The 27,634-nt window shown below is 39.1% G+C and overlaps 1 protein-coding gene across 1 annotated transcript in view; it reads left to right on the top strand.

The window, feature by feature from the left end:
* Positions 1-27,634, top strand: part of RIMS1 (regulating synaptic membrane exocytosis 1) — a 395,670-nt gene that overhangs the window by 318,915 nt on the left and 49,121 nt on the right. The window contains 1 exon segment of the mRNA XM_024731859.1: positions 12,787-13,022. Within this exon segment, the coding sequence (XP_024587627.1) occupies positions 12,787-13,022 (236 nt within the window).

Below are 27,634 nucleotides of genomic sequence, written 5' to 3'. Positions count from 1 at the left end.
CTAACAACACATTTAATAGGTGGGTTTAATTAATTAATTAATGGCATATTAGAAACAGCAGAACAGAGAATTAGTGAGCTGGTCAGTGGAACGTATATAAATTGACACAAGAGAAAGAAGAGAAGTTTCAGGAGAACAGGACAGATGTGAGATGTGATGGAAAGGTCTGAGTGTGTAACTGAGTCCCAGAAGGAGGGGAAGTGCAGAAACAATACTTGAATCCTGAAGGGCTGGCTGAGAACTTTCCAACTTTATAAATCCAACGACCTTTCAAATTGCGAAAATATATGAAGAGAAAAACAAATCTAGCAATATCATGATCAGAGTACTGAAAACTAAGGAAAAAAACTTTTCTTAAAAGAATCCTGGGGGGGGCGGCTTCCCTGGTGGCGCAGTGGTTGAGAGTCCGCCATGTAAAAAAAAAAAAAAAAAAAAAAAAATCCTAGGGGGGAAAAAAGAGATTATCTTCAGGGAAGCAACAGTAAGATTTTGGCTGAAATTTCAACAGATGTTATCAAAGCCCCAAACCAATGGAATGACCAAAGGAAAGAATGCTGCAAGAAAAAATAAAAACATCCAACCCACTGTTTATGCTTAGTACGTGTTACCCAGCAAAAGTAACCTTCAGACAGTGCACGGATACATGAATGAAACAGCTAAGAACTCATCACCAGCGGACCTGCTCTTTATGTTGGGAGAAAATGCCCCCAGTTGGAAGCTCTAAGCTGGAGGAAGGAATAGAGAACACCAGAGAGAGTTAGTAATAATATCAGTAATAACAACAACATACTGGGGAGAGTTAGTAATAATAATAGTTGCTGTTAGTAACAGCAACAACAACATACAGGGAGAGATAGTAATAATAATAGTAACAACCACAGTACCCAGTGGTAGTTAAGAGGTGTACAAGTAACACCTATAAAATACCTACGTGAAAGGTGGGAGGGGAGTAAAGGAATCAGGCTGCTGTCAAGTTCGCGCATTATTCTAAAAGCAGTAACATTTCTAACTTAAGGAAAATTCTGATGAGGTAAATACTTTAATCTTGAGAGTAGCCGGTAACAAATACTAGAAGAACGCACAGCTCAGATCCTAATAGTGGAGGAAAATATGCTTAACTAATCTAGCTCGGTAAAAAGGAGAGGTGAAAGGACAAACGGATGTGATCGTTAAAAACAAACAGCCAATAGTCGACTTGACTCTGGCCGTATCAGTAATTGCCTCAAACGTAAACGGACTAAATGCTTATTACCAATATCATGGAATGAAAACAGGAGATATCAGTGCAGGTGACCAAATATTTAAATGACATGAACAATTTTATGCAGATAAGTTTTATACCTGAGATCAAGTCAGCGAACTGACCAACAGGCCAGATCTGGCCCACTGCCTGCTTTTGTGAATAAAGGTTTATTAGGACACATCTGTGCCCATTTGTTTATATATCATCTGTGGCTCTTTTCCCACTACAAGAACAAAGGTGAGACTGTTTGGCCCACAAAGCCTAAAATATTTACTATTTGATACTTTATAAAATAAATTTACCTAACCCTGACTTAGATGAAATCTACAAATTCCTTGAAAAGCACAGCTTACTAAAACTAACATAAGAAGGAATAAAAACACGGAGGAGTTCTATGATTAAAGATGATCCTCTGATTGTTTTAAACCTCCCCACAAGGAAAACTGCTGACCCAGGTGGATTCATTGCTAAGTTGTTCCAAAAATTTAAAGGATAAATGCTCTTAGTCATACCCGATATTTCCAGAGAGTAAAGAGGAGAAATACTTCCAAACGCTCTCTGTGAGTCAAGCCTCTACTTGATAAATTTGGTAAGAAGACAGGAAAATTATAGGCCAAAATCTCTCATTCAGTTAGACAAAAGGCCTCAAGCAAAATTTTAGCCAATTGAATCCAGATAGAGAGATCAATTTGTAAAATTCCATCTGTGGGATTTTGGGACATTTTTGAACATCGGGGGTCTGTTCGACCTTGGTGGGACCTCCCTGGAGACCCCCTGGGGGTTGGGACCCAGGCTGGATATGATCTCGGCCACCTCAGGGCAGTGTTGCCTGCAGTGTCTGGTTAAAGGTAGGCTTCCGGCGATCTATCTGTCGGTCTGTCTGTCTCTATCCATCTCTATGAGACAGAGAAATTTTGAGAGAGAGAATGAGAATACATTATGAAGACAACAGTTTTGTTCTGTAAGTGAGAGACTGGCTTACCATTATCTCTGTGTAATTCATTGTAGAAGGAAAGAAAGAAATCATCTGATCCTCTCATCATCACAGTAGACACAGAAAATATTTTAATCAAGTTCATTACACATAGATGATAAAATATGTTAGTGAACTGAAAAGAGAATTTTCTTAAAATGTTAAAGGTAATCTACCATAACCTTACACCAAGCATCATACTTCATAGGGAAATACTGAACACGTTCCCCTGAGTTCACTGAAGCCACTTTCACAACCTCTGCTCCACATTATTTGGATGGTCCTAGCCAGTGTTGGGCCTGGCAGAGTGGCAATATAGCAAAGAAAAGTAAATAAAAGCAATAAGGATTATAAACGAAGAATGTAAACTGTCATTATTCACAGTCTATATGATTGCGCATATAAAAAACTCAAAAGAATCTGCCACAAAATTATTAGAATTAATAAGCGAATTTAGCAATCACTCGATGCAAGGTCAGCTTATAAAAATCAGTTGTATTTTTATGTACCAGCAACAAACATTAGGACATGAAATTTATAAAACACACCAATACGATATAATCAGAAACATGAAATACCTAGGAATAAATCTAATGCCTAATTAAACTAAGTAGGTAAATGAATTAGAAATAAACTAAATAAGTAGGAATGAATTAACAATATGTAAGTCCTCAATATGAAGAGTACTTATAGCCTCATACATAAAGCCACAGTTGTGTGCAGGTGAAGTTCAGTAAGAATTACACAGGGACAACTACTTCTGAAGGTCTGGCCGTTTGAAGGGATCGAATATAAATAGTGGTCTAACTCGAGCGCATGCCCTTGGTTCTAGGTGATGCCTGCTATCAAAATAGGTCCACTAGACGTGCTTAGGAAATTTGATGCCGTCTTGGTTATCAGTCAACAGACCCAGAATTTTAACTCCTGGAAATTATGAGCTAGATTCCTGGGGATGATCTCTTGATCAGCAAGTTCCTTTTCTATTGACCATTTGTGATTAGTAACTTGTATACTGATCCAAACTGAAGTGTAGGACTCAAATAATTTGAGTCGACTTCTAGCATTTTTTGTAAACAGTGTAGTGAATTTATGTGTATTACAACCATCTTTTAATACGCCTTAAATTACTTGTCCCTTTTTAGGCTTACTGTGGAATCATGAGAGGCCTCTATGTTCTTTTGGTGTGTTGAAGATATAGAAATTGATTATAATTGTTTTTAAGCTAAATTTGTCCTTAATTTAAGAGTGGGAATCATCTTTACATAGTACCTCCTAGGCCTTTCCTGAAAGCATGCTTACTTTCTGAAGATGAGAAGATATTTCAGGCCCGTGTTTTTTCATTCTATTCCAAAATTTCATGCCAGCCACCTTACATTAGAATAAGGAACCAAAATCTGGCAACTAAAGGTGCAGATTTTTTTTTTTTTTTGCGGTACACGGGCCTCTCACTGTTGTGGCCTCTCCCGTTGCGGAGCACAGGCTCCGGACGCGCAGGCTCAGCGGCCATGGCTCACGGGCCCAGCCGCTCCGCGGCATGTGGGATCTTCCCTGACCGGGGCATGAACCCGTGTCCCCTGCATCGGCAGGCGGACTCTCAACCACTGCGCCACCAGGGAAGCCCAAGGTGCAGATTTGATTGCTTATATGATTGATCCCTTGCATGTCCATGGGTAATACAAAGTCTTTTTTGTCTATTTTAGGGAACATGAGCAAACAAGAATTCTTGTTTGAAATGAGTTTCTACATTGTCTATTACCATCATTTCATTGATTCTACAATGCACACTGGTCTGTACTTTATCGTATATGAAATCCGTATGTATTTTACAATTGATGGCATGACATGGTTTTAATTAGCAGCATTTTTCTTTCTTAAAAATCCATAAAATAATGCTGTATCTTGCTACTGATGACATAATTGATTTGATTCAGTGCATATAGATTATCCTCCCACCTTTGCCATATTACGGTGAGTTTCGTCACACCAAGTCATATGTGTAATTTATAATTGGGCCAAAGCAATATCACCACCAGGCTTTCCTTTCAGTACCTACCAGTGTGAGGTCCCCCAAATTCTGCTAAAGTTCAGGATATGACCTTCTTCATTACCTGTAGTTCCAGGACCCTGTAAGCCATGGAACAAATACTAGACCAGTTCTCTGTGAAGCTTTTGTAGGTGTGCAGTCTGCATATGAAGTATAACTCTTGTCCCTTAATGGTAAGCTGGCCATCCCTGATTAAATAAAATTTGTTCTCAGCTAAATATTTAAGATTAATTAGTCATTTTAACAGAAAACTAAATTCTAATTTGCATTAATGTAATATTTTTCAGTAAATGACTCATAGACCTTCCCTATTATATTATGAATATTTCCATCAAATAGAGATAGTTAGTCAAAGTTCTATTTTTTTGCTCTTTAGACTTACTGTTTAAAACTACAATAAACCAGGTAAATAATTCACTTTTCCTCAAACCTTTGACAATTTAATGTATTCACCCAAGTTTTGTCTTTTACTCTCCTCATTCATATTCCAGGTATTTTACTGTAAGAAACAATTTCCTTCTTTTCCTTTGATAAATAAAAACAAATCTACTACCTTGAATATGTCACATATTTTTGTCACTTTTTTCTAGTTTAGAATGAGCCTCCATATTAATTGCAACTTTTAACCTAAGCTTCTATTTTGTAGAGAAAACTTGGAGGTAGATAATGGAGCATAACAGGCTATCTGTCATAGGCAAGCAATGAAGCAGCCTAGCAAGTTACAGCAGACATAATAAAACATCCTACAAACAACCCAATCAAAAAGTGGGCAGAAGACCTAAATATACATTTCTCCAAAGAAGACATACAGACATACAGATGTCCAAGAGGCACATGAAAAGATGCTCCGCAATAATTATTTGCTAATTATTAGAGAAATGCAGATCAAAACTGTAATGGGGTACCTCCTCACACCAGTCAGAATGGCCATCATTTTAAAATCTACACATAATAAATGCTGGAGAGGGTGTAGAGCAGAGGAAACCCTCCTGCACTGTTGGTGGGAATGTAAATTGGTGCAGCCACTGTGGGAACAGTATCGAGGCGCCTTAAAAAACTAAAAATAGACTACCATATGATCCAGCAATCCCACTCCTGGGCATATATCTGGAGAAAATCATAATTCAAAATGATACATGCACCCCAGTGTTCATTGCAGGACTATTTACAGTAGCCAAGACATGGAAGCAACCTGAATGCCCATCCATAGACAGATGAATGGATAAAGAAGACGTGGTATATATACACAATGGAATATTACTCAGCCATAAAAAAGAATGAAATAATGCCACTTGCAGCAACATGGGTGGACCCAGAGATGATCATACCAAGTGAAGTAAGTCAGACATAGAAAGGCAAATATCATATATCACTTCTATGTGGAATCTAAAAAAAAAGATACAAATGAAACATTTGCAAAACAGAAATAGACCCACAGACCTAGAAAACAAACGTATGGTTACCAAAGGGGAAAGGGCAGGGGAGAGATAAATTAGGAGTTTGGGATTAACATATACACATTACTATATATAAAATAGATAAACAACAAGGACCTACTGTATAGCACAGGGAGCTATATTCAATATCTTATAATAACCTATCATGGAAAAGAATCTGAAAAAGAATATATATGTACATATATATGTACAACTGAATCGTTTTACTGTATACCTGAAACATGGTAGATTATACTTCAATTTAAAACTCTTCGAAATAACTCAATAAATAAAAATAAAACATCCTTACAACCCACAGTATCCTATAAAGTTGCAAAGATGAAGATAAAGCTTTGCATCATTCAGAGGTAAATCCACTGTATAACTAATCACCTGGATTACGTTTAAGCTGACACTCCAACCAACTTCATTACTGTTGATATCAGAGTCTTTTCAGAGCTATAGGTCAATTTATTTATTACGTAATTCTATATTTTCACAATCTTAAATGTTACCGGAAGAAATGTTAGCCTATCCAATAAGTAAAATCAATATAGAAAATATAGGAATTTCAGATTCACTAGTCTGCTCATGAGAAAACCAACCTAAATCTTAAACAATAAAATGAAATGTTGTGCTCGTATTACATACTACACTGATAAAATCTGGAATAAGACATAATGCTGTCTTTTAAAAATTTGAGTTATAATTCACATACCATAAAATTCACCCTGTTCGATTGTACAGTTCAGTGGCTTTTAGCATATTCACAATTAGTTGTGCAACCATCACTGCTGTGTAATTCGAGAACATTTTTATCTTCCCCCATAGAAACTTATAACCCTTTGCATCACGCCCCTCCCCCCTCCTCTAGCCCCTGGTGACCACTAATCCACACTTGTCTCTGGATCTGATATTTTATTTAAATGGAATTATACAGTATGTAGCCTTGGGTATCTGGCTTTTTTCATGGAGTATAATGTTTACAACTTCATCCATGTTTGTAACATGAATCATTCACTTTTATACGTGATAATATTCTATCGTATGGATGAAGCACATTTTGTCTCCATTCATCAGTTGATGGGCACTTGGGTTGTTTCCTCTTTTTAACTATTATGAATAATGCTGATCTGAACGTTCCTGTGTAAGTGTTTGTATGGATATATGTCTTCAATTCTGTTGAGGACGTACCTAGGAATGGAATTACTGAGTAGTACAGCAACTCTAGTTTAATTTAACTATGTTTATGTTTAACTAAATTGCCAAACTCTTTCCAAAGCAGCTACATAATTTTACACTCCTGCCAGCAGTGTATGAAGGGTCCAATTTCTTCAGAGTCTCATCAGCGCTTGTAGGCATCTCTTTTTTACTGTAGCTGCCCTGTGCATGTGAAGTGGCCTCTCATCGTGGTTTTTATAAAGCTTTTTTAAGCCAAATTTATCAAACTAGTTTGATAGCTCAAAGGATTCACTTTGATTGTGGATTTAGATTCTTATATTAAAATTCTTTTGAGTTAGCCATTTCTTGAAAATGGATTTTTCTTGAAACACGAGCATATTCAAAGCATTAGAAGTTCAGTTTCTTTTTTTCTCTGGGAATTCCTTAGTTAACTATATGAGAATTATGTAAGTACTCATTGGTCTACATAGACCAATCAGAATGGGAGCTCTGTTCAGTTAATATCTGTCTGCCCAAACCACTATCCCTAGGTTGCAGAGAAAGTAAGAGATTTTTTTCACCAATTGAAAAGACTGTTTTTTCTTATAAATTTATTTATTTTATTCATTTTTATTTTTGGCTGTGTCAGGTCTTCGTTGCTGTGCGCGGGCTTTCTCTAGTTGCGGTGAGCGGGGGGCTACTCTTCGCTGTGGTGCGCGGTCTTCTCATTGTGGTGGCTTCTCTTGTTGTGGAGCATGGGCTCTAGGCGTGCGGGCTTCAGTAGTTGTGGCTCGCAGGCTCTAGAGCGCAGCCTCAGTAGTTGTGGCGCACAGGCTTAGTTGCTCCGCAGCATGTGGGATTTTCCCGGACCAGGGCTTGAACCTGTGTCCCCTGCATTGGCAGGCAGATTCTTAACCACTGTGCCACCAGGGAAGTCCCGAAAAGACTATTTTTTAAACACAAAGAGAACTAGCAGTTTCTGTTTCATCAACTTTGACATAGACAGAAATTGACACAGAAACCTAACCCTAGAGTTTAAAGGGCTGTTCTTTAGTGTGGACAAGACATTTTCTTAAATGATGTGAACTTTTGTAACATGCCAACGACCAGACATGCAAAAAGCCAAACAAAGAAGATTTTCTGTCATCCATCACCCAGCTCTCAATTCATCCCTGAGGTCTGCCATCCAACAGGTTTCATCCGTAGACAGATTCCCTGTTGTTGCTGCTACTGGTGAGGAAGGTATTATCCATCACAAACAGAGCAGAAGAAGAGACAGATTTACCAAGACCCAGAACCAGCAGCAAACAGAACAAAACCAGAGTCAAAAAAAGAAAACAGAGACTGAAAGTAATGTTCTGTTGCCTCTTGATATTAAATCCAGGAGCGAGGAAAAGGCATCCTTGGGCTCAGAGCCTTCATGGGGCACCATGCTCAGAGGTCCAGCAGAAGTCCATCTGGGCATTTTGATGGGACCTCCAACACTCTCAAAGCATAATTCTCAAAATTAAAACGTAATTGTTAGAAAAACACATAGGAAATGTCAGAGTTTTAACTCATTAGTGAGAACACTGACAGGGTGACAAGCTGGTTTCTAAGTTGATGTACATATAGACATACATATATAGTCACTGAAAAAGAAAGGGAATGCTGAAACATTATTCAGTTCGATTCAAAACTGGATAATGTTCTCTAGATCAGTAAAACCCTAACCTTGAGGTTATCCTCACTACTAAGTAGTGGTTATTTGCTCCTTATCAGTTATCTTCAAGTTAACATCTAACTTTTACAGAGTTATAAAATTTGGGGACCGTAATTATTATAAGAGTAAATAGTAAGTCAAAAAATGTTCCATTCCCCCAGAGAGTCAAATGCTCTTAGGCCTTTAGAAAGCTTAGTTAATCCTTAAACATGGCATTAACATGTAAGGCCATTTTTTTCTTAATCTCATTTCCAAGTTTAGATATTTTTTTTCTAAACAGAAAGGAGGCAGTTACTACTCTGAGCAACTGGGTGATTGGAGTGTCTTTAGTGTGATACGGAAGTTTAGACAAGGAGCAGTTTTTTCCTTGGGTTGAGCACATTTTTGAGAGCCTTAGCAGTTCACAAGTTGGTATGTAAATCTAGAGGTGAGGGCTGAGACAAGGTGGAGAAAAGCCCTGGGAATCAGCATCACATAGAAGGATGTAAAGCTTGGGACCAGATGACACATCGAGGGAGCAGGTCTCACGTGGGGAATAGAGGTCAGGGTTGGGAGGGTTGAAGAGCTCCAGTGTTTAGTGGTGAAAAAGAATAAATGTCCAGGGCTTCCCTGGTGGCGCAGTGGTTGGGAGTCCGCCTGCCGATGCAGGGGACACGGGTTCGTGCCCCGGTCCGGGAGGATCCCACATGCCGCGGAGCGGCTGGGCCCGTGAGCCATGGCCGCTGGGCCTGCGCGTCCGGAGCCTGTGCTCCGCAATGGGAGAGGCCGCAACAGTGAGAGGCCCGCATACCGCAAAAAAAAAAAAAAAAAAGAAATACATGTCCGGCCAGGAGGCACTAGGTGGGAAAATCTGTGAGAATAAAGCATCTCGATCAAAAGAATCAAACGCTTTGTCACATGCGTGGTGTATTGAGAGGTCAAGAGGGTAAAGACTGAGAAACCACAGGATTTTGCTACATGGAATAATTGGTGACTCTGATGAAAGGAAAAGGCTATTGGGTGAAGCAGCAGGGACAAAGCCCGCTTCCGTTTAGTCCAGAAGAGAATAGAGAGAGAGGACGTACAAACAACTCAGGTTCTTCAGCAAAAGGTCAGTAGCTAGGAGAGGGGGTGTCAAAGAAGAATGGTGGGTTTTTCATTTGTTTGGTCTTTAAAGGTGGGTTGTATCACAGTCTATTTGTATAATGAGAATTCACTTTTTTAACTTTATCAGTTCACAGCAATGGGAGGGATGCCACAAACATTAGTGATGCATAAGGTGTGTGCTGATATAAACTAACCAAATCTTAACGTAACCGAGACAAAATATATCAGAGAGCCGGGAGACAGCAGTCATGACTCTCCAGAGACCCTGAATAGCTTTATAAGGCAGAAAGCCTTACAGTACATCTTGAAGGATCCAGGCACATCTAAATGACAGGAATAGTCTTCCAGGCAATTGAAGCAGAACAAATAGAAGGCTAAGAAATAGGAGAGTGGAAGTAGATTTGTGCTAAGACTATGATCTTCACATTGATTTAATTAATCTGGGTGGTTAGACCCCCCCGCAAACCTCTCCCCTCAGTTAGGTAACAGAATGGAAAATGCCCTAACACGTTCCACTTAAAATACGGTGTTCTAGATTCTTCAGAAAGCTATGCACTGTCCCAGATTACATAAGAATACTTCTGAGCTTCTAAACAAAATATTTTATTTTTTGAGGAAAAATTGTGTCTTACTTATTCACAAAACTTTTTTTAACATAACTTCTTAATTCATCCCCCGCAAATGGTAATCATTTGCTGTATAGATTTCTCTAATTTTTTTTCAGAATTTTTATTTGTTGACATTGTAGACCATTTCATGGCTGTAATAAAGTATCCATGAAAAAATTTGTGAATCTTCCTAGCTCATCTTGGATACATTTTCATAGTAGAACTATTATAGAAAACATTTCCCTGTTCTTTCAAACTTCTCTATAACCTAAACAACACTGTCTAAAATTTCACAATAGTTTTGTGTGTGTGCAGTGATTTTTAAAATACAGATGGAGAGTTGTGATGTAATTCTGTTTTCACGGGAATATTGTGGAGAAAACAGTACATGTTAGTTAATCCATACTTTACTGTAAAGGTAAAAACAAGATCACCGAAGAGAGGTTTTCAGTAACCACTGTGGTGACTGTGCTAAGGAGATGAAAAACTCGCTGGTGTTTGATTGAAGATGGATATTATGATGGTGAAATTGACCAAATCCTGTCATTTCTGTATATCTTTCAGCAGAATTGTGCTAGTAAAATAGTAGAAAAAGCAGGTACTAAGAGTAGACTTAAGGAGGGTGGCAGAGTTAGGAAACACATTCAAATGAATAGGTGAGAACACGAAAGAAATTGACCGTAATATTTATCCGGAAAGAAAGTCCACTAAAGTGGCGAATATAATCCCCACAGGAATCAGTGTTGAATTGGTCATCTGTAAAACTGTCATCATTACCGTTTGGAAGAGGAGACTGCATAAAACGCATAGCAAGATTACTAGGCTTGCAAATGGCTTTAAAAACTTTTGAGTTAATGAAAAGATGATTAGAATAAATTGAAAGAATATGAATACCTTATTATTGTCAGGTGAATGTTGACGTGGACCAATTTAAGAAACGCAGCTAGGGATTAAGCATTCCAAATTATTCTTGTCAAATCAGGTCCCAGTTTCCATTCACTGTCGCTGAAGGGATCCTAAGGTCCAAAAAGTCCTGTCTTTTCCATGGATTCTGAGCCCCTGCACCAATTTTCCTTTCTGCTGAAGCACTCATCGTGTATATGGCCACAAACATGTTACGTGATCTTAAGACTTTCTGTTTTACTGTTTCTAATCATATTAGGGTTTATTCTGATTTGCATATGAAATGTCATCACTTAAAGAAGCTATATTCAGTAATATATTTCATTTTTCCAAAGAAGAAATATAGAAAATCAAGATGGTGGTAAAGGTCATGTGAGCCAGTTTTTGCAAATATTTTGAGGACACATAAAATTAAGAGGGTCATTTCAGAGATATCAAACAGGTCTTTATTGGACCAAAAAAGGGATAGTCTAAATGGATACTATAACTGCATATGCAGAGCAATTAAAAAGACTGGAAGAATCCTACCATCCCTGACCACTTCCCCAGTTGCCTGCCCTACCTGTAACTCTGACTCACAGACACTCATGTACTTTGGCAAATTGAAAGGATATTTTCCCTCAACCTTCTACGGTACCTGAAACTCTCAACAGTAATTTATTCATTTGTGAGAGAAGTACCGTGATCTATTCAGATAACCTGATGCAATCTCAGAACACAGACAAGTAAGTTTTGCAGAAGAGAACAACAAAAAAAGGAACATCTGGACCCAGAGCCTGCGAGTTCGGAGAGTTGAAAGTTGAAAATGAGAGGAAACTTACGTGGAGGCGGTGGGGCAGGAGTGGGTGAGGAAGGAGGAAGGAGAAGCAGGGCTTGTCTCCTGAACAGCATTTCCAAGACTCACTCAGCCTCGGATAGCAAAAGAGAGGCCTCTTAGCTGGAATCCCAATGAGAAACCAGAACAAACACTGGTTTCATTTTTTAAACGTTGTCGTGTGGCAAATTAAGAGTATCCGTTTTGAACAATATTTTTTCCTCAGGAATGTATATGGACTTTTCTCACTGATTGAACTATTTTAGCTTTTCTCTGAAAGTAACAGAGGAATTATTTATAACATTGGTCAGTAACACCTCCCCGTTTGTAGCCTCGGTTGCATTTCTTTTTACTATCGTCAAAGAGTTTATAGATGATGCCTTGAAATGCTCTTGTTTCAAGGCACATCTGGTAAATAAATACTGGGGGGGCTTCCCTGGTGGCTCAGTGGTTGAGAGTCCGCCTGCCGATGCAGGGGACACGGGTTCGCGCCCCGGTCCAGGAAGATCCCACGTGCCGCAGAGCGGCTGGACCCGTGAGCCATGGCCGCTGAGCCTGCGCGTCCGGAGCCTGTGCTCCGCAACGGGAGAGGCCACAGCAGTGAGAGGCCCGCATACCGCAAAAAAATAGATAGATAAATAAATACTGGGGGCGGTGATGTGACCTTAGAATATTTATAGCTGTAGGACTACTATTCAGCCGGGTTTTCCCTCTAAAATTTTGCCCGGATTATTTCAAAATAAGTTAGATGTAAAGTTTTGATTATGCTGACCTGTAATTTATGGATGCATATATGTTTTTACTTTGTAAATATAGTTCATTTACCCCTAAAATGCAAGGCAGACGGATGGGGACTTCAGGAAGAGCCATCACCAAGAGCACGAGCGTGAGTGGACAGATGTACACACTGGAGCATAATGATGGCAGTCAGTCGGACACGGCTGTGGGCACTGTTGGAACAGGTGGGAAGAAAAGGAGGTCCAGCCTGAGTGCCAAAGTGGTTGCCATCGTGACTCGAAGGAGCAGAAGCACGTCCCAGCTAAGCCAAACAGGTGAGTGAAGTGAATTCAACTTACACATCTCAGGTTCTCGCTGGAGAGACAAATGTCAACCTTCACGCTATGGCTTGGGATGGGATTGTACAGTGTACGGATTCTCCCTTCCAAAGAACGTTTGTTTCTCTGTTTCTGGAAACCTGTTCCATGTGTGGGGTTTTTTTGTGCTTTTTTTTTTCTGTACAGCTGTCTAACAAGGTATCATTTGTCAATCCCTGAAGTGGTCAGGTATTTCGTGGAAAAAAAATAATAAATAAAGCCGTGTTTACAAATATGCAAGGAAATGCAAAGAAATCTTAAAGAACCAAATTGGTTGAAATACAAGAAAAGCAACAGGATTCTCCTTTTCAAAATATTCCATAATACAATTGCTTCTAATTTAGGCTATCTCCATACTGTTTTAGAAAAGAAGGTCAGTTGTGCAACTTGAAATACAGTCTTCAGGGGGCTGTGTGAATGTAATAATTGAACTGTGACTGTTCTATTTTCAATGCAAGTAAAAACCCAGCAGTTATTTTTACTTTACAAAAATGGGTCAGTGGATACATGCAAAGAATAATGTCAATACAAATTTGAGTTTCAAACATTTTCTACTGCTTATAAATCTTAAAAGCTTTATATCCTCAGGGTATATAGAAAAAAGCAAACAGAAGGGAGGATGATTATTTGTGTATTATCAAATACAAAAAACTGCCTAAAATTATATAACATTTGATCATACATGTCAGACAATTCATTACTAGGCTTAGCACTACGGAAAATTGAAGGTAAGTGAAATATTGAACTGATTTAAATTGTCAGCACCTGTTTCTCTTGCCATAATCTTAGTTCCGTTTATTGTTCCTTAAGAGCGAAAGTCTTGGCACAAAATTTACTTAGACTAAAAAACTTCCATGAAATCCTTTTGATAGTTAACTTGGCATCCTGGAAAGTACTTTTTTTTTGAATTTTACAATTTTATTTTTTTATACAGCAGGTTCTCATTAGTCATCCATTTTATCCATATTAGTGTATACACGTCAATCCCAGTCTCCCAGTTCATCCCACCACCACCACCCCACCGCCGCTTTCCCGCTGGGTGTCCGTACATTTGTTCTCTACATCTGTGTCTCTATTTCTGCCCTGCAAACCGGTTCATCTTTTATATGCGTTAATACACGAGTTTTGTTTTTCTCTTTCTGACTTACTTCACTCTGTATGACAGTCTCTAGATCCATCCACGTCTCTACAAATGACCCAATTTCATTCCTTTTTATGGCCGAGTAATATTCCATTGTATATGTGTACCACATCTTCTTTATCCGTTCATCTGTCGATGGGCATTTAGGTTGCTTCCATGACCTGGCTATTGTAAATAGAGCTGCAATGAACATTTTGGTACATGACTCTTTTTGAATTATGGTTTTCTCAGGGTATATGCCCAGTAGTGGGATTGCTGGGTCATATGGTAGTTCTATTTTTAGTTTTTTAAGGAACCTCCATACTGTTCTCCATAGTGGCTGTATCAATTTACATTCCCATCAACAGTGCAGGAGGATTCCCTTTTCTCCACACCCTCTCCAGCATCTGTTGTTGGTAGATTTTCTGATGATGCCCATTCTAACTGGTGTGAGGTGATACCTCATTGTAGTTTTGATTTGCATTTCTCTAATAGTTAGTGATGTTGAGCAGCTTTTCATGTGCTTCTTGGCCATCTGTATGTCTTCTTTGGAGAAATGTCTATTTAGGTCTTCTGCCCATTTTTTGATTGCATTGTTTGTTTCTTTAATATTGAGCTGCATGATCTGTTTATATATTTTGGAGATGAATCCTTTGTCCGTTGATTCATTTGCAAATATTTTCTCCCATTCTGAGGGTTGTCTTTTCATCTTGTCTGTAGTTTCCTTTGCTTTGCAAAAGCCTTTAAGTTGCATTAGGTCCCATTCGTTTATTTTCGTTTTTATTTCCACTACTCTAGGAGGTGGATCAAAAAAGATCTTGCTGTGATTTCTGTCAAGGAGTGTTCTTCCTATGTTTTCCTCTTCCTATGTTTTCTTCTTCCTGTGTTTTATAGTGTCCGGTCTTACATTTAGGTCTTCAATCTATTTTGAGTTTATTTTTGTGTGTGGTGTTAGGGAGTGTTCTAATTTCATTCTTTTACATGTAGCTGTCCAGTTTTCCCAGCACCACTTATTGAAGAGACTGGAAAGTATGTATTTTAAATTATGCCTTCTACTGGACAAAGTGACAAATAAATTAGAGATAGGGAATTTTGAGCCGTTCAGAAATTGAACTAGTGAACACAGCTGTTTATCAAAACAGAGGTTTGTCTCTCTGAAAATCACAGGATTAGAATGGCCCTCGATTAGCGAGCATTTCTGGTGGCAGTTCCTCTCCGCCATCCCATGGGGATGAGCTGTTCATTGTGAAGGGGAATCATTTGTCTTCCTTGGGCTCAGGTTTCTTCCTTAGGAGTAGGAGTTGTTTTTCATTTCTTTTACTTGTTTTGTTTTTGACCGTGGTGCTTCTTGGTTTGTAATGTTCATGCAATACATGATGCTTTCCAGTGTGGGGTGTGGATGGACTTTCACCACCAGATTTCAGATTACTTTATCCCTTGGGTGATATGGAAATTCTCTTTGATGTCCTTTTAGGGAGCCAGGGTTTCCTGCATGTTCGGGGATGGCTTATCTTCTTCCCCAGCCTCCACAGTCTGTCTCTTCTTATTTTCCCTGATAGTTCGTTCCCTCTCTATCTTTCCCTGGTTGAGTAGAATTACATTTTCTTAGAGTAAAGCACAGCAATAATTAAACATAAGAACTATACCTGAGGCACAGCTTTGTAGGTAATAGATTCAAATGATTGTCATTGAAACACTCAGCTCCTTTGCTTTGTTAGTTTAAATTTTATTCCAGTTACAGGCATTGCTGAATTTCAAATAATACCTACCTTCCCAAAAGTTGCATTGTTAGTAACGTGCATGGAATTACCCCACTTTCAAAGATTAGTTTGCGATGTACAGGAGCGAAAAGGATTACGAAGCCAAGATAACAAAATAGTTCTAGCCCAACGTGACTCAAGGAATAAACTCTAACTTTCTCTCTGGGGCTCGGTTTGCCGGTTTATTGGGTGGATTGGACTGAAAGTCGTCCTCTGAACTTCCCAGGTATAAGAGTTTATGTTTCTCTTTCTACATCATAATTGTACCCTTTATTTGATAACCTGTTTTCTCATTCTTCTTAATCTTCCCAAAGCAAGTGACCAGTGGTGACAAACCTCAGTTATCACTGTTCTTTATTTCACTGGATGCCCTGGTCTTTCTCCCTATTCCTTCTTCTACAAGTGATTTTTCCCCCTTTATCAATGATTATATGTCCTCTGTCCTGTGAAGAGACACGAAAGTTCAGAATTCTCATTCTAAGAAATCTTGTTTTTTATTACTTCAGCTTTTGCATGTGATCATCAAATCTGTATTCTAATTTGTCCTCACCCAAGAAATATTCCTTAATTTTAATTTCCTATAAGAGAGCCTCTTGGATGGCCTACTTTAAACAAGCATAGCACTGTCACAAATCTGAATTTCCAGCCCTTCCTTTCAGTATTACCACAGTTTTTATAGTTACAAACCTTAGAAGAGTTTTCTACTTTAAAAATTTTTCACTCAACTCTCTCTTCCCCAGGTCCATCATCCCAGAGAAAACTATGTGATATTTGTCCAATTTTAAGGAACACTAATATAATTGATTTAAATGTCTTTAGTGTGACGTGAATCCATTAATCGCAGACTGGTGAGGCTTTTCAGGGGGCCTTCTAAATGCATGGATAATTAAGACAGATTTTTTTAAATTTAGTTTATTGGAGTATAGTTGATTTACAATGTTGTGTTAATTTCTGCTGTACAGCAAAATGATTGTTTTTATATATGTATGTATATTATATATTCTTTTTCATATTCTTTTCCATTTGGTTTATCACAGGATATTGAATATAGTTCCCTGTGCTATACAGTAGGACCTTGTTTTTCATCCATCTTATATATAATAGTTTGCATCTTCTAGCCCCAAACTTCCAATCCATCCCTCCCCCACCCTCCCCTTGGCAATCACGCGTCTGTTCTCTGTGTCTGACTCTGTTCCTTTTTTTTGTAGATAAGTTCGTTTGCGTCATATTTTAGATTCCACATGTAAGTGGTATCGTATGGCATTTTTCTTGCTCTGACTTACTTCACTTAGCGTGATCATCTCTAAGTCCCACCATGTTGCTGCAGATGTCATTATTTCATTCTCTTTTATGGCTGGTAATATTCCATTGTGTATATGTGCCACATTTGCTTTATCCATTTAACTGAGACAGATTTTCTAATGGTGTCAATTAATCAAAGATTGGGAAGAGGCAAACAGCATTGCTTATCTATTAAAACAAGCTGGGTGTTCTATGGAATAGCATGTATTATGTTTAATGTAAATTTTACTTGTGCTTAACGTAAAAAAAGACTTTAACTAAAGGCTTCTCCAGCGGTGAGTCTCCAATCCACCCCATGCGCCCTGGATTACAGGCTCTGTCTCCTCTGCCACACAGATGATAGATAATCAGGAAAACAAGAAGCATTTAGAAATAATGCTTAACCAGCTCTGTTTAGAATGGGAGATTTCAAGCACATCGTTTTTCTGTTTTTTTTTTCACGTAGCCACAAGTTTGCTCACGGAGTATATTTGATTCTTTGTTCAAAATAATAAGTAAAATTTATTTCCAAAACTTGAAAAGCATAGTAAACTGTATATACAGATATATTTATATAGTAAATTACATTTGTGACATATAAATGTATAAAATTTACCTTGCTTTTCTATGTAATTTGTTGTGTGCTTCAATATATTTACTGTGCTTTTCAATTATATATAATATTTATGTGGAATATTCCAAGTATAAATAACATTAATATTTTAAAGTCACCTTTACCACAGTATTTATTCATAATGAAAGTAGGAATACATTTGTTAATATATTTTTTAACTAGGAGAGTGACAGAAACAGGAAAGTTTCCAAAAATGCTACTGCTGGTAAATGGCTTCAAGCAATCAAGTACATAACTCGAAACCTGTTCAGTACACAGCTACTGAATTAGATTGAAAAGGGCGTGAGGTATGGAAGGAAAGGGGAATTTTAAGAAAAAGCTCCTGATCCAGGAGCTTCTTGGGACTGAATGAAGCTCTGAGTAAACGTAGGGCCAGGCTTTAGGATGTGAGGGAGGTTTTAGCCTTTGTAGGTTTAGATGCCTGGCCTGTATAGTGTGAGGTTTGCCTCACTATGAATGAAGCCTGTATTGAGAACAATCACTCCTACATACACCCTTGTAATTACCTACAAGTAAAGATAATTATGATAATAAGTATCATAAGAATGATAAGTATTCATTTAGTCTAAGTGACTAAAACCCATAGATTTGCATTTCTAGAGCTGTTTCCATGTACCTCTAAGTTATACGTGTACACGTTTGTGTGTATAACTTCCCTCCATGATTGATCACAAAAAAATCGGGATTAGAACTTATAGCTTTTTTGAAGAAAACACCTATAAATGTAAAAGCATCATTAGCACTATAGACTAGAAATTACTTCATTTACTTTATCTCATATTGTTGAAGAACTCTATCTCCAGGATTATACCAGGGACGGTGGGTGTTTCAAAATTAAAGTATCATCCCCGATGGAAGGAAATCATTCACACTTGAAATAAGCAAGAATCCAAGAACTAAATAAGAAAATGTAAAGCCAAATGCCAAACATAATAAAACCCGGTGTACCAAAGGAAGTGGGAAGACAAATGGGTCAAAGGTCTAAATTTCCCAGGATAAGAACACATGCAGAATTGAGAGCTAACCGTAGCCTAACCATTTAATATAATCATTATTTATTGTATCATTAACAGCTGATGATACTTTGTTAAGTAGATTCATATCATTTTTTCCTACATACTGGCAGGATTTGGGTAGTTATGCACTGATTAAATTATGGAAAATGTTGCAGGACTCTGTTATACTGTCAAATAATTAAGAGTCAATTATCATGTACGAAGGACATACTAAAAAATCACTTCTAAAAAAAAACATACTAAAAAAATCTTTCTTTAAGAGTAGATATTTTGTGCCTTTCCAACATTTCCCTCCATCCACATCTCTTTTTCCCCTGTCCAAATCACTTGAAAATGATTCAGAGTCCCTCTGAGTAGAGGAATCTGAGTCTATATATAAAAATACCTTCCAGCCATGTTACCTTTCTGGTATATTCTTCCTCTTGCCCTGTGTTACACCAGGGTGTGTGGAGCAGGGCCCAGGTCCCTACAGGCTCCACTGGCTCCAGAGGCCCGGCTAAGCCTTCTTCTGCCCTCCTGATACAGCACATTTAGCATCATCTGTTATAGGGTTTAGGCATTTACAAAAGACTGAAGATTTACTGGTGCCTTCCCGCTGCCCTGTTTTCCTGCAGGAATCCCTGAATCAGGGAAGCATAAAATAATTTTGTGGAAATTATTAAGAGGCTAATAATTGTGTGGAAAGGAGAAAAACACAAATAGGTATTTCCATAAATTTTCAACCCAGCCTATGAGCACAGTTTGGCTCAAGCAAAGGTGTATGAAAGGACTGTCATGGGAAATACATTTAGGAAAAAAGGTTGGGGCCAGGTCTTAAAAGCCCTGTAAGGGACTCTGCTCAGTGTTTGATGGAGAACTTTTAATGGAGAGGATAGAAGAAAGGAAGCTGTGTGCCCAGAAGCTCAAGTGGAACCAAGATGTGCAAAATCGGTGAGGAAGCAGAAAGGTCAGGGTGAGGCTAATGGATGAAATGAAAAACCGTGACGTGGGTGGAGAAGGAACCATGGAGGTGGACGTGAATGAGCTTATTCGGGAAAAGGGGGCGGGGCCTGAGTGAAGAGAGGACAAGGTGAGATGCCCAGGAATTCAGGAATAACTGGTGAGGGAATAGGAGGGCGGGGTGCAGGATCCAGGGCAAGAGGGAGTGAGCAGAGAGGCGCAGAAACAGATCCTAGAGGGGAAAGGATTTCCCAGAGTGGCTGCTTAATCCACGGAAAGACGGAAGAGGCCAGGGAGTGGAATAAAATCGTCGGATTTGGGGCCAGAAGGGTTGCCCCTGACATCAGTCTGCCTGGAGCAGTGAGGAAGGTTGGGTGTGCCTCAGTGTGGAACGACCCACCAGGGGTGGAGCCAGTTCCTCTCTCCATTCAGTCCTCATTCCACCTGGGACCATCGTCTCAGAGACTTGGGATGGGACTCTTGTCCTGGGTGGGAGCCCAAGAGGATGGGACTGGAGGGTCTACAATGGGATAGAGCGAGGAGCTCCCCCACCACCCCATTCAGATGGATGGGGCTGGGAAGATGCCTAGACGGGCAGCTCTTATGAACGTGTCTTCAGAAAGCATTCAAAGGAAAGAGCTCAATGTGAACAGTCTGTCTTTCATTCATTCTACCAGCGTTTCTTAAGTATTTTTCATGTACCAGACTCTGTAATTGAGGGGGTATTAGGAGTAAATAAGGGGTGGGGCTGTGTGTGCACACTTGTGTGTCTCAGAACAAAGGGGATCTGAGTGTTCTTCCGGGAGGAAAAAGCACCTCTAGGTGAAGAGATGGAAAGATACAAGATACAATACAAAGAAGTTTAAGGAGCGGAGCAAAATCCCAAAGAGCAAAGGAGTTAACTTAAGGACGCAAGGTTATTCTTGGAGAGAGGGAAAGACAGTTCTTTCCCTGTGTTGATAGAAAAGAGGAAATGTTGAGAGCCAGAGGCACATTGCAGTGGTGTCCTGGAGCCGAGGGAGCGCGTGTCAGGGCGATGCAGATGGAGAGAGAGGATGCAGGATGAGGAAGAATGTCGCAAGACATCCACTGGTGTGGGTGAAAGTACAGCCGAGCCACGCCCATGTGCCACCTGAGTTTGGACGATGCAAAATCTCTGAAAGTAGCTTTAGGAACATCTACTGGGGTCAGTGTCACCCCTGCAGGTGTCTGGTTCATGTTGGCCGTTCTTATGTCTTTCACATCATTCCCCAAGTTTCTGCATCTCCAAGTCCTCCCAGGAGCTCTGAGATCATCGCGGAGTCTTTGAGATCATGGATTCTGAGATAAGATTTGGTTAGATCTAGACTCTTGGGCTCATGTTGGAAGTTCACCTGTCTGGAGCTGCCGTCTACTACTTACTTTGACTCTTTCCATTGTGAAATTTAGTCTCCTTGTAGGAAATGAAAGCCCTGCCTGTTCTCTTATCTATTGTTATTCCCCCTTCCCAGGGCTTCCCTGGGGGTGCAGTGGTTGGGAGTCCACCTGCCGATGCAGGGGACACGGGTTCGTGCCCCCATCCGGGAGGATCCCGCATGCCACGGAGCAGCTGGGCCCATGGGCCATGGCCGCTGAGCCTGCGCGTTCACCCGCCCCCAAAAAAAAAAAAAAAAAAAAAAGGGAGGATTTCTGTTATTCCCCCTTCCCAAGGCAGCCAGCAGATCTTTTTCTTACTCTTACTCAGAATATGGGTCTTAAAGACAGTTTTTTTTTGCTTTGGCAATTTATCTCAAGGAAATTAATTATTTCATTTTAATCATGGGGATGAAACATTGCAGAAGGGCCATAGAGTGTTGAAAACTATATAGATAGAGTTCATGATCCTACAAGATGATATAGGCAAAAACATAAGCATTCTAAAGAGTTTTAGCTAGACTTATGTATATTTGATTTCAAAATAGCTTAATAAGAGTTAATGAATTTCCAAGGCATACCTCTAACTTTTCAAGATGAAATCACAAATAGAAACTAACAAAAATGCCCTTGTTCCACTGTCAAGAAAAGAAGATACGTAAAACTCTGACTGTAACCCACTTCTACCTAAAGGGATAGTGCTTGAATAAGCTAATGTGCCCATGAGTTCAAGACATTATTTTTAAACTTACATTGTCCTTAGGCAATAATCATTTCAAGAAAATGTCCAAGATTTTAAATCCTCTTCTGCTGAGCTTTTTTCAGTCTTCTCCTCAAAGTCTCACAGTTAAGGCAAGTCAGAAAATAAACCAAGTGAGCGCCAGCTTGGACCTCGTACTTCCTTTACCTTGAGAAAATGGTTGTCTTAATTTGCCTTAGGATTTGTTTTTAATCTTTCCTACCAATCCAATTTACCAAAATGTTCTATATATTTTAAATCTAGTGTTCCTTTGTGCAGGCTCTCCGCCTGTTCCTTTGCACAAGTCATTATACAGCTGGTGGGAAGGGGGGTTACAGTGATCTTTTTGAACATTCTAAGAAGAGTTTTCTTGGCTCCGTCGATTTTAACAATGCAAGCAAAAAATTTTTACAAAGGATGGGCGCCCCCCAAACATTACAGAAACTGAAAGCTCCTGTGGGGGAAAATCTTCTGAAATTGAAATTCCTTGTCTGTGCCTCATTTATTTGATTCATTTAATAGCACAAGGAAAACGTTCTGAGGAACATCTTGTTTCATGTTCTTTGTTTCCTGAACGCACGATGGTGGTGCCAGAAGTGACTCTCGAGTCTGCAAAACCATCAAATGAATGTAAGCACGGGTTCTTTTATTTACCATTGCTGTCTGGCTTAGGAATTCACTACTGTTAATAGAGATTTAATGCAGCTAAAGTAACTCATCTGCTCAAGAGATGCCCTAATAAGGATTAGTATTTTCAAACATACTCCAGCTGCTCTATTTCTGTTCTCTTCCTTGCTGTGAACTATGAATTTTGAATGCGGCTACTATGTGGATAGACTTTTAGTTTGGTTTGGCGGAAAAAAAAATTTATTTGAGTGGAATTAATTTTTATAATTAATTTGGATTTTAGGATTTGGAGGAAGAAAGGAAACACATCTATAAGTGACTTCAGAGCACGGTGCTGGGTATTCAGATAATTATATATGGTGATAATTCTTGCTAACTGTACTAAGGTAATGTTTAAGCATGAGATCGATTTCAGACTGGGTGTTATAAAACATCTCAGGTAGCTTAAATGTAACAAGAAATGTGTCTGATTATTCTTCCAGCAGATGACCAATTTCAATGCATCCTCATTTAATGCAGACTGGTTTTCAGTAAAGACTTTTTGGTTGATTTCTTTTACTAATGATTTTGCCAGAGTTTTAAACACAGAAGAGTAAAAAGAAGATCCATCAAACTCCTGCAATACCACCACTTATTGCAGATTCACTGGGAAAATATTAGTATATTATTAGCTAATCTTTGTATGCATTGTTCCTATTAATATTGATAAAACCATCAACAATCAAAATTATTATTTATTAATCACCATCTGCCTGCTGGTGTTTTAATTATTTTGCATGTATTAATCTCTCTAGCTCTCAAAACGCAGCCCTGAGACACTATTATGAATATTATTGTCACTTTACAGGTTCCATGACTCGTCCGAGAACACACAACCCTTAGCAGTCAAGTAGAACTTATGTTTGTAACCACTTCACTGTAATCTCATTCAACTGCATGGACACACAGAGAGCTACCTTTCTTAGGTAGCTTTTTAAAAACAATCGGAGGTTCATAATATTTCATTTTGCTCTATGATCATGCCTTTGTTTTACTTTTGAAAAGCATGTGTATAGGACGACCCCTTAGGACATCATTGCAGAAGGCTTGTCCGGAGTGGATTTGGAAAAAGGTGGATGAGTGTAAAAGGAGTCACAGTGTTTTGCATCCAGGGGTCACGGGGAGGGGATTTCAGAGAGAAGTGTGTGGTGTTGCCCTTTCCTGAGAGAGCAACTGCTGGGAAAGGACGTTAATTTGTCACTTCTGGCCAGGTTGCAGTGGGGACAGTGGTTGGAAGGGTTTTTTAGGCAATTAGGTATCATCAGCGTATACATGGCAACTGGGGTCAGTGAACTTGCTTAGGAAGGAGGTGCAGAATATAAGGAAAGAAGATCTGCAAAACAAACAGTGGAGGGTTTTTCTGAGCCTCAGCTTCCCAACTATGAGATGGAATAATAAACCGTACCGACCTCAGCAGACTGTGAGGATTAAATGAACACGTATGGCAATAGTTTAGCAAAGAACCTGGCCTGTAAGAAGGGCTCAGTAATAATCATTAGTGATTTCAATTCATTAATTAATCTGAGAAACCAAATAAAAAAGCAGTAGGTAAAGAAGAGTTGTAGTGGCATCGCTCGTAGGGCGGTGAGTTCTGATTGGCGCTTCCGAAGCTCCTCCTGGCAGGTCCCCCTCTGAGGACCCGGTGAGGTCGTCAGCCCCGCCTCAGGGAACCGCACAGGGTCACACACAACACACCGTGCACACCCTGAGGTATCCCAGCCGCGCGGGCCCGACCCGCAAGGCCTGCTTCAAGACCTCTTCTCTCTGCCTTGTTACCTAGCCTTTTCTCTAGGAGGCCTGGGGTCAGCACACTCTGGCCCAAAGCCTGCTGTTTTTTTAATGGCCCTTGAGCTAAGCATGATTTTTATGTTTTTTCAAATGGTTGGAAAAAATCATAATATATTGGGACCTGTGCAAATGATATGAAATTTAATGTTGGTGTCCATAAATGCAGTTTTATTGAAAAACTTCCAGGCTCATTCGTGGATGTGTGGTCCGTGGCTGCTTTGTTGCTACAAAGGCAGAAACCGTATGGCCCGCACGGCCCAAAATATTAACCCACTGGTCCTTTAAAGAGAAAGTTTCATGACTCTTACGCAGGCCCAAGAATTTACTGCCTGTAGTACAGAATGCGGTTGGTTCTATTAGAGAACAAAATTCATTCCTGTAGCTCACTAAACACTCGCCCTGCATCTCAGAGGCAGTGGTTAATTTAACACTACTACCAGGAATTTTGATTTTTTTCCTTGCAGAGTTTTTTTCCTGTAGAATTTACATTTGTACCATGGACCCATCAGTAACATCTCTCATTAGACAAAATGAGCCTCCCAAATGAAGGCGTATCCCCCCCAAGGATAAGAGTCTTCATCTCTTCGGCCTTGCCCTAAAAAGTGGTCCCTGACTTAGCTGCTGACACAAAGTAGTAAAAGCACTTTCCCTCAAAAGCACTTCATTTTCCCAGTTGGGAGCTCAGGGACTTTTTTATTTCACTGGTGATTACATGCCCAAAGCACAAAGCCTGGCCTGGGCACACAAAGATTGTCTGAAGTGAATGAAACTTTGGAAAGAGTTTTCTGTGTTCTGTCTCTTTCCTCACAAGCTGCTGAGTCCCCCTCACACTCCAGTCTGAATTATGCCCACCCAGTTTCCCCAAACTGTTCTTGCCAAGGTCACGGAAAGGCCATAGGCCTGAATTTGATTTGGAGAAAATTTAACTTACAGTATAGGTCACAGGTATTCTGCAGGCATAAACCAAGGAGATGTGTATAATAGAAAAATATTGGTAAAGACGTTTATTTTTTATTTGACACGAGTAAATGATTCTCTCACATGTGTCACTTCATTTCTGGCAATGCTCCAGCCAGACTTCCCTTCCTTGAGATCATAAAATACACCTTAAAGCCTCCTTATTTGCACCATTACAGGTGCTAGAAAGTTCTTTTATTTTTCTAATTAATTTTTCTTGGAGTATAGTTGATGTACAATGTTGTGTTAGTTTCCGCTGTACAGCAAAGTGAATCAGTTACACATGTACCTACATCCACTCTTTTTTAGATTCTTTTCCCATGTAAGTTATTACAGACTATTGAGTAGAGTTCCCTGTGCTACACAGTAGGTCCTTGTTGGTTATCTATTTTATATATAGTAGTGTGTATGTCAGTCCCAGTCTCCTAATTTATCCCTCCCCTCTTTCCACCCCTGGTATCCATAAGTTTGTTTTCTACGTCTGTAACTCTGTTTCTGTCTTGTAAATAAGTTCATTTGTACCATTTTTTTAGCCTGTCAAAATCCTTCTCTGCCTTCAAGCCCTACCCAAATCCCAACTTCCTATCAGGGCTAAAAGTTATCTCTGAACTCCTGTAAGACTTCTTTGGTTCTCCTGTGGTTCTGTTTAAATACTTTGTGCCCCATAAGTGTCTGTGGAAGTCTCATCGCAAGATGAACTTCAGCGCTACCCCAGGGCAGTAATCATGCAGCAGGTATGTTTTGCTCGCACACAACCTGATGCCTTTAAGGCAGGAGGATCTTAGTAGACGTTTATTGGATGGACGTGATGTTTGCTCAGTTACGTCACGCTCAGATGGTGACTAATGGATCCTTTAGCGTTGCAACCTGCTATTCTCAGTGGGTAAATTTCAAAGGCAATTTTTCTTCTATGTTGGGTTTTGTTATTTTTAGGAAATCCATACATCTCTTTTTTAATAAGTAGAAGTGACTTTTCTATTATTTTTCCACCTCCGTTTCCCTTTCTTTCTCTTCTCGGCTTATACATCACTTCAGAAGCACCTAGACGTAGATCCGGATACATTTTACTGGGTAATTCCACCTTTTTGCTTTTAAGTTTTAATCCTTCTATAAACAACAACAGAAAATTATCATTTGAAGGTTTTGAGACAGTAAATGAATTGTTGTGATGGTAACTTCTTTACCTTTACAGTAAAAGTCAAATAAAGTACCATTTTATTAGAAAATTACCGAGAGAAAAGAACTTGCATTGATGATTTATAATGACGCTACAGTTTTCAACACCCTCTTGTGTATATCACTTCATTTAATAAAGGTCTGACCATTAACCTGGTGAAAATACTTAGGTAAGAAATACAAAGATGTCCATTTTTTTAGAAATCTGTCTTTTAATGGGGATGGAAACAGAGGCTCTTTCTGCATATAATGGACCTACCATAACTGCGTTGCAAGTCAGCTAGTGAATTCTTACGTGGAAAATAAAACTTCTAATATTGGGCCAGTACATTGTGATACTTATTATAAAATCATTTACATTGTAAGGATTCTTTTCCTTTAACTAAAGAATGTGTACACGCAATGATTAGTCATAGTTGTATTGAGGCTTAACAGACTTTATACTCTAGGACCGCATGAGAAATAACAGTCAGTATTCCAGATTCAGACTCATTACCCTGGGATGTTTTTGTAAATGGAAATAGCACATTTCTTTAGCTCTTAATTGGAAACTCTAAAACCTCTGATGATTCATCAAATAGTAAGTAAATAATCATATTATACTTAGGAAAGTTTCAAATGAAAAAGGTTATAAATTCTACTTAATAACTAAGTAAATTTGTATTTATAAATAAACATAGCTGCATTGAAACACTTTGCTATTATCTAATGAAGTAGAGGTATATTAATTGGGAAACACAAGCAAATTGAGGAAGATGGTAATGTAATATTTTTATCACTCTGAATTTGAATGTGTAAGAAAGAATCCTTGATCTGCCTCTCTGCATTCTGGAAACTGAAAATCGATGCAAAGCCGCTAACAAGGGAGTGCTCTTGAGATGAAAACCTATTGATTAGAAGCCACGGGAAAATACATCCAAGAGTATTTGATTGACTTTAGGTGAGTCAACCTGCTGCTAAAACTGCCAATCTTATTTACAACTTCTACCTCAAGAAATTCACCTAAACAATTATTCAGTTGTTTTTTGAAGGAAAATAAAGAAAACAAAAGAAAGGGAGGGAGAGAAGGAAGGAAGGAGAGAGGGAGGGAGGGAGGGAGGGA

Source organism: Neophocaena asiaeorientalis, unplaced genomic scaffold, assembly GCF_003031525.2.
Source record: "Neophocaena asiaeorientalis asiaeorientalis breed wild unplaced genomic scaffold, Neophocaena_asiaeorientalis_V1.1 scaffold450, whole genome shotgun sequence".
Taxonomy (NCBI): Eukaryota; Metazoa; Chordata; class Mammalia; order Artiodactyla; family Phocoenidae; genus Neophocaena; species Neophocaena asiaeorientalis.
The sequence above is the reverse complement of the archived record's forward strand: the minus strand, read 5'-3'. Positions and strand labels throughout refer to the sequence as shown.